This window comes from Sorghum bicolor, chromosome 1 (assembly GCF_000003195.3).
Source record: "Sorghum bicolor cultivar BTx623 chromosome 1, Sorghum_bicolor_NCBIv3, whole genome shotgun sequence".
In the NCBI taxonomy this organism is placed as follows: Eukaryota; Viridiplantae; Streptophyta; class Magnoliopsida; order Poales; family Poaceae; genus Sorghum; species Sorghum bicolor.
In genome coordinates, this window is record NC_012870.2 from 9117025 (window position 1) to 9125852 (window position 8828).

The following is an 8828-nucleotide window of genomic DNA, read 5'->3' on the forward strand; positions in this document are numbered from 1 at the left end:
TTTTTTATGAGCGCCGGGTGCCGCAGAAGTGTTGGAATAGTATTATATTTTTACCATTTTGTCCATCAGGCCATGACGCATAAGGCAGCTAGACCTTGTTTAGTTCCAAAATATTTTACAAAATATGAATAATACCAATTTCGTTTATATTTGACAAATATTGTCCAATCATAGACTAACTAGGCTCAAAAGATTCGTCTCGTCAATTCCGATCAAACTGTGTAATTAGTTTTTATTTTCGTCTATATTTAACACTGCATGCATACGTCTAAAGATTCGATGTGACGAGGAATCTGAAAAATTTTACAAAAGTTTTTGGGAACTAAATAAGACCCTAGTAAAATGCAGGGAAATGCAGCACTTGTTATTTTGTTTCCTTTCTTGATCATTCACCCATGAATGATGCTACGTGTCACACCATGAGTTTGGTCAAATCCTCATACTCAAATGCATATATATATACACATGAGGTCCGGTCCACAGGATTCCGATCTTCCGAGATGCAAACAGAGAACACACTATGGGTATTTACACTCTAACCAATTACCAAACGAGTATATACCATAGCCAAAAATAACCGTATGTTTGTCTGTCCGGTTTTTTTTTTTTGGGTATTCTAGTTTTCCCTCTCTTTAATTTAAAGTGAAAAAATGTACGAACATCCTTATGATGAAGCATCACTCAATTCAGGCCCCATGAACTTTGTAAATACAGATTAGGGTCCGTTAACTTGTTAGATACGTTATCGAGAAATCTAAAGTGCATGTTTAGTGTGTAGATTTCATGGTAAAAAGCATCTCCAATTCCTCAATACCACCCCTCTCCAACAGTTCCCTAATACCACCCCTCATTCCCATAAAATTGTCATATTAGAAAAAAAAATGCTATTTTTTCTTTTCCAATAGTAAAAATATGCTATTTTTTCTTCTCTAGCAGTCCCCTAATGCCTCTTCCTTTTTTGGTGGTCACCAATATTTACCTTATCTCCCCTTAAATAAAGAGGGAGATAAAACTTTCCCAATACTATGGGGATAATCCCAATTACCACTTTTCATTCATATTTTCTCTCTACACTCTTATGAGAACTACCTTTCATATAGGTATTGGGAGAGATATATTGGGGTATGCAACATCTCTCTCAATAAATCTAGAAAGTGATATTAGGCTGGGAGACCGTTGGAGATACAGTACAATACATTTTAGCTATTTTATTATATTATATTTTATTTGCGGGGAGCCCTGTCGGGGAAAAAAATAGCAAGACCATGGACCCTAATGTGCAGTTTTTAAGTTTATGAACCTTGACTACGATATTTTGAAGGACCACCATGTATTTTACTCCTTATTGTGTTTAGCAAGTTGGTTTTTGGTGAAGGTGGTATGAAATTTTCTTGTGCAACATCAGCCGAGGTAAAGTGGGAGCGACTACAATCGGGCTTTGCGACAGTGACGGTAGGCTGTTGAGAAGAGCTCACAGACTCACAGAATGGCCTCACAGTTGAAAGAATAGAGTGGCGAACCGAACGTGCACAACGCACCTGTACTTTGCATTTTTGAAAAGGCCCGCGCTACTCGTTTGTGACGCTACAGAAAGCTGTTGAAGTGCTGATGAACTCCATCAGTAAAACTTGAGACAACAAGCAAGCTTTCATCACATAAGCCTGCATGCACAGTCCTGACGACGACGGGGAAAGGCAACGAACGGAGAGAGTTCAAATGCATATGCATCATGAATTATAGGAGTTCGACAGAGACTCGGCCTCAAAATTTCAGATACCATGCCATGTTCCAAACACACCTGGAGACAGGAGTCCAGGTACCTGAACCCAACCTCTGCATTGCCTGCTATCCTGGCACCTTAATTCTGAAACGAAAGCTCATGGAATCGACTCTAAATACTCCCATGATGCTTCTCGCTCGCACATCATGCGTGCCCAAGCGTCTACAAGCACTTCTCCCTCGCTCTGGTGACGCTATGCGCCGAGCCTGACACGGCTATAAAAGGCCAACGCAAGACACACCATTGCCGCCCACCAAGCCACAGCCACACCATTCCCTGACCACCATTGTCGCATTCGCCCACTCTCAAAAATTAACCACGACCAGAGCATCACTGTCCAATTCCTTGTCATCATAGCTCAGTGGCGGACTTGGAAAATTTCTAGAGCCTGGGCAAACATAACGGATGATAACAAATTCACACAAATGTATCATTACTAGCATAAGCAAAGTTAGCACTCCATAGCCTCGATATATAGAACTAAAATCATCATCCAGTACACATTTGCATATACACAATTATATGGGTGGTGATCGCAATAAAAAGGTCCTATTTACAACGAAAAGGCAGATGATTCATAACAATATTACAGAAATTTTTACAACTGACATATCTTAGGTCATTGTCTTGATCACGGTCGCCCAGGAAAGCCTCCACAAGCTCATCCCACTCAGGTGGTCCACTCGTCGTCGTCGACGACGGTGAGGTGTTGCATGACGTTGCAGAGGTCCTAGGGCTATCAAAGTCCAAAGACGACGACGAGAAATTGTCCTGTGAAGTCCCCTCCTCATCAAGAGATATCAGATGCTCGATATGGTGAAGCCCAACCGTGCCCTCTTCTACGTTGAGTGACTGCGCTTTTAGCATCTTCTGTTGCGTTGGAGGCGATGTCAACTCTTCTTGCTCCATCAACTGATATCGTCAAAATGGCCGAAGTAGTGTCACAATTCACATAATAACAAACACATAAAAAGGTAGATTGAGAAGTAGTACCAGTGACTCCATAACTCCTGACCTCCGGTGGAAATCTTCCACATCTACTATACACAAATAACAACATGGCTTACAATTCTAAGTACCAGTGACTCCATAACTCAAATTCTAAGAAACTAGAGTCTGGATTCTGCTTTTCGGCAGAAACCGGAGTAACATAAATAGTTTGGCTTTGAATTCTTGTTAGAACTCAGGAGAAATATTTTTCTTTACTCACATGAGAATCACCTGTAATGGTGGTTCTCATGAAAATCACTTTCTCGTCTCACCGATTGATTTTATTTCTCCGTAGATTGGAGAATATATAGTCATGCCAAGGGAGAGCATACATTACATCAAAGGTGCAAATAATTCAGAAGGTATATGATTTCTTCAGAAGCTTGTCAAATCTCTATCTTTTTGTTGAGGAAATATTCAGATCCTATCTTGCCAACAGCGCATGAAAGTAGAGAGGTGTACAAGTAATTAATCGCATACAGTGATCCTGCTACCCAAAAGGCGTAGCAGATTTAGTGGAAACTTGACAAGAAATACCTGCAATTCTTACGTTCCACGATATGGAACACTGTGCCAGGAGCGTAGAGTTTAGCTGGATCCGTGAGCTTCCCTTCTGAGACAAACGTGTCTCTCATGCAAATGAAACATAGTAGACACGGCAAACTGCAATCCAGGAGAAGAAATTAGAGGCATGCTAGTAGTAAAAAACGACAGCAACTAAACTGCAGCCATCAGAGCATACTTACCAGAAGATAGATCCGAAAATGTGCTGCAGGGGTGCCGGAGTTCTGGGCAAGAAATCATCCTGCAGAGGTTCCACATATGTGCATGATCACGATGATTGTCAATTGCTAAAATAGTAGTAGAGGCCATTACTTGTACGTTCTTGTAGCTTTCAATTGCGAAGACTTGCCTGCAACACGACGGAGTGGACAACGTCCGCGTACTCGACGGCGAGCGCGAGCGACATGCACCGTGGCGGCGCCATCGCGTAGCACGCCACGTCCTCGCGGCGGAGCCCGAGCCTACCGAGCCAGCACCTGACCGCCACAACGGCCGCCAGCGCGGCCACGCCCGCGCCGAGCGAGTGGCCCACGAACACGAGGCGGCGGCACCCGCCGGCCTCCGCCACCACGCGACGCAGCGCGGGGCCCTCGCGGTCGAGCAGCCACACGGCGGCGCGGAGCAGGCCGCGGTGAGCGTGCCCTCCAGCGAAGGGCTCGGGCCCGCCGGCGTCGAGGAGGAGGCGGTAGTCCTCTGGCCGCGCGAGGCCCAGGCCGCGCACGGCGAGCACCACCTCCCCGCGGGCGCGGTCGTGGAGGAGGCGGTACGGCGGGCAGAGCGGCGACGAGGGCGGCGGCCCCGCCGGCTGCTCGTCGTCGTCGTAGGCGGCGAGCGCGGCGCGGCAGGCGCGCGGGACGGGCGCGAAGGAGGCGGGCGAGGCAGCGGGCCACGACGCGCTGTCGTCGGCGCCCGAGAGGGAGAGGCGGCGGGCCACCCACCGCGCGCAGGCGAGGGAGAGCGCGCACTCGGCGGCGCAGGAGAGGGCCATGGCGCGCGCACGGCGTGGAAGCGTGGCATTCTTGCGGGGCAAGGGACTTTTAGAGAAGGGAACGACCAGGGCAACGCGCCAAGGGTCTCAAGGGACACAGCAGAGAAAATTCAAAAATGTCTAGATCGGCGAAATTACAAACCTTCGGTACAACTTCGCGAATTGTTGTGCCGCACAGTAAATTATTACTCCTATATGTCGCACAGTATGTTGTAATATTACTTTGTTCAGGGTTTTGGTAAACCAAGGCTTGGCCAACTTTTTGCAAAACTCTGTCTCCAACAGGAGACTTATTTGGGAACTCAAACTTAAAATAGGTCTCCAACACAATATCTATAGCCTCCAATAGAGGACCCATACAAAAGACTTATTTTGGGTATAGGAGAGTCATAACCCAAATTTGGGTATCATCTCTCCTCGAGACTCATTTGCAGAGAGTGTTATATTTTAGATCTTGTTGTTAGAGAAGACTAAAAATAGGTACCTCTAGCGCTAACCAAAAGACAAATGTGTCTTGTATTTTGGGTGACGATTGTTAGAGATAGTCTTAAATAAACTCTATCTCCATGTTTCCTGTTGTGCACTTGCACTAAAAGGCTCCCTTAGTTCCGACTCATCCATTTTAGTTGGGTTGTGACTTTTGAAAAAAAATAGCAATGAGCTGTGGCTTTTGAAAAAGTAGTTGTTACAAAGTAGCTTTAAGAAAGTCAAAATCTTATTTTGTTCAGCAGCTGTGGCTTTTAGAAAGGCAGCTGCGAACCCCACTCGTTAACCTGTTACCTCTTCTTCTTCCTCTAGACTCGAGACGAGGTCACGCAGGGGAGGGCTCGTTGGCCATGGCAGGAGGAGGTTTGCCGACGACCGAAGTTAGGGGCTCGCCAGTGGCCACAGTCAGGGTAGTAGCCACCGGATCTGAGGAGATTGGAAGCAGGCTCAATAGGTTTGGGCGTCCGAGGCGCCTTCACCGGTGGGAGAGGAGATCTCGTGCAGATAGAGAGGAAGGAGCAGCGAGGAGGCAGAGCTCGAGGTTGAGAGAGCAGAGCTGCCGGAGCTCAAGCTCGAAGGTCGCTGAAGCATGTTTTGTGTGTCACAGGAAACATTAGGAGATCATGTCAGAATCAGAACTAGTGTTGAGGTAGGGGTTGCGCTCGCGCCGGCCGCCAGACCTCGAGCAAGAGGTTGCGAGGTGCGCAACAGCCATGAGGGTGAAGTCGCGCGACAGGAAGAGTCCACCATGAAAAAAAAATGAAAAAAATCGAATCAGCATGTCTATAATGAGTGATAGTTGGTTAATTTTGTACCCCCAAAGCAGCTCATAGTGAAGGAAACTTGCTTTCAGTTTTGTACTAGAGCAAAAAATGCTTTTAGATAAAAGCAGTTGTAGCTTTTGAAAAGCCAACCCAAAAGGGCTTTTATTAGACCTGGTAGCCACGTAGATCCCCCGTGTGAGCCCTCCTCACCGAGGTGTTGAATGTTTGAAAAATATAGATTTAGGAAAAAACATAGGAATTGATGTGTCGTATTTCTCCAATCCTATAGGATGAACAAATACTGGAAAAAAATGAGAAGCTCTTTGGTACTCTCTTAATTCCAAATTATAAGACTTTTGACTTTTTTTTATCTCAAATTTGATCACTCATCTTCAAAAAAATTATGTAAACATAGTCAACTTGAAGTCATTTTTGAAAATATTTTATTAATAAACAAGCCACGACAAAAAAAATGATATTTCGTATATTTTTTAAAATAAGATAAGTGGTCAAACTTGATGTTAAAAAGTCAAACGTCTTAAAATTTAGGATGGATTGAGTAGTTTGGTAGGGCAACAGGAAACACAGGGGAATTTTATACAACAGTTTGTATTTGAACAGCTAGCTGTTGCTTTGGAAACAGCAGACTTCCCGTTACATGCGCTTGTGCTTATAGGTATACTCCATCCATACCTATAAACGGAGTTGTTTTGGATAAGATTTAAGTCAAATATTAGAAATATAAATTATGAATAATCGTTAAGTTATTGGGTTTGAAAATGTAAAAATCATATGGATAGATTTGTTTTAAAAAATATTTTTTATAAAAATATACATATACCATTTTTTGATAACTATTTTTGTAAAAATAAAGAATTAAAGTTAGGCTTTAGAAACCGTATTAATGTTTTAAACGACTTTTTTTTTTGGTGTTGAGGGAGTATTCAGCAGCGTTGAAAGAAGTGGCGCATTCTTTGCTTTGCTTGCATAAATAGTCCATGCCATGACGGGTTCTTCCCATTGCGGCCATTTCTGCAAGCCGCCTACCCCAAGGCCCAAGACGAGGGCCCATTTCCACCTGTCCGTCATCGGGATCTGGTTCTGAATCGGGATCGAGGCAAGATCGCATCGCTGCCGTGTCGAGAGCAGCGACCTCCGGCTCCGGGCCGGAGATTCGAGAGATTTTGAGTAGCAGTGCATAATCAGGAGCCTTTCTCTACATTTTTCCCCTAAAATTGAGCTGCATACAAGGTGACCGGCTGAACTTACGACGGTGGACAGAGTCATTGCTTATTTCGTCTCTTCTTTCCTGGTGGAGCGAGCATGTGTTGGTTAAGATTATCTCCTCACTTTCCTTGTTTTGTTTGTTTCTTGGCTTCTCTTTGTGTTATTTCAGCTGTGAGGCCTGGAGTCAGATATGCCGGCTGTCCAGCATGCTGATAGACCTGGAGCCTGGAGGTGGAGGATGACGCTTTCCTGGCATTCAAGCCAACAGAATACTATACCGTACAGTTCAAGAAGGGAGCACCTCTGAATTCTAACCCTAAAGTCTTTAGTTATTTAGCTTCAACTTTTGACTTTTTTTTTACCGTGCCTTGTTAAATCTGACAATTATAGTGTGTTGTTTTTACTGACCGACTGCCAATTGCGGCTTGAGTTTTCCACTTTTCCTTGTGCAGTAATGAAGTGAGAAATTCAATTGCGCTCTTCGCAAGTTTTATTTCACAGGGAACACTATAATGTTCTGTCAGAAAAAAGTTACTAATATTTCTTCTGACAAGAACTAAATCGGGAAACGTGAATAAAAACTATAATAATGTAAAGTAGGATTCAATATATGTCTCCAGTTGGGATGTTCTCGCTTTGCAAAAAGCCAATGGTACTTCTTACTATCTCCGTCCTAGAAAAGATACAATTCTAGCTAGGTTAGGTTAGAGTCAAATTAGCATAAGTTTAATAGAGCTTATGAAAAATAGTATCAATATTTAAAATTTATTTGGTACAATAAATATTAATATTCTTTTACATAAACTTAGTGAAACTTAAAATAAATTGATTGATCATTATTTTAAAACTGCATCCATTTTAGGACGAAGGGAGTCCCTTCTAAAGTACTACTCTATCTGTTTATATGTCAATTTAACTTTGTCAAGTCAAATTTCTCTAAGTTTAATTATTTTAAAAAAATATCTACAACACCAAATCTGTTTTATCAAATTATCATGGAATATGTCTTGATAGTTTATTTTATGAATTCTATAACTTCAATCAAGATTTTAAACAAATGTACTAACGTCTAAAACATCAAATTAGTTTTGTTAAATTTTGAAAAACCATATCTTGACAAATTCATTTATTTAAGAAAAGGCGCATCCAATACTCATTTTAGGCGACATGCTAAAAAACAAGTTGTTGACATGAACAAAAGGTACATCCAACACTCATTTCATCAGTTGTCATTCTAAGGTAGAGGATAATTAAAAAGGATAAGATGTCGACCTATTACCTTTGTTGCTTGGTACTAGATATGCGAAACTGGTAGAAACATCACGATGAACGGGATTCAAGAGATGGTCAGGTAGAGGAAGTCTAGCATGGGCTTTGCGAACATAGGTGTGGTTCGATGGAGACTATCTATATATCTCATAAGGCTATTCCTCACTAGAATTTTATCTTGACATGCAATCCATCTACGTTAGCAGTTCACTAGCGCATATAATTATGTTACCTATCTATTCATTCAAGCTAAGCAAGCCACATTATATGCTAACATGCATTTTATTTGTCTACATTACCATATATACATGTCCACTAAAAATTATCCATGATTCCTACAATAACGCGTAGGTATGCTTCTAGTATCACAATACGATGAAACCAAGGAGGGAGCATATTGCTTGATTGTGGCATGCATTTTATTTGTCTACGTTACCATATATACATGTCCACTAAAAATTATCCATGATTCCTACAATAACGCGTAGGTATGCTTCTAGTATCACAATACGATGAAACCAAGGAGGGAGAAGATTGCTTGATTGTGGCAATCTAGAGTCTAGATTGTTATAATTGGATTGTATAATCTACTCATCTATTTACACTTATGACCGTACAATTATGATTTTTATAATATTAGAGTAAACAAATGGTGCCTTACCATGTGTGAGTTAAATTCATCGAGATGCAAAGGATTTAGTATAGAAAAATGATACAAGTTTATATATATATGAAAAGCTGAGGAACGTTTAGGTGCAAC

General features: G+C 42.4%; 1 protein-coding gene across 1 annotated transcript; it reads right to left on the minus strand.

Annotated features, from left to right (window-relative positions):
• On the minus strand, positions 3666 to 4322 carry LOC8063387. The gene has a single exon (XM_021462117.1). It carries the CDS (start codon positions 4320 to 4322, stop codon positions 3666 to 3668), a length of 657 nt encoding a protein of 218 aa, XP_021317792.1.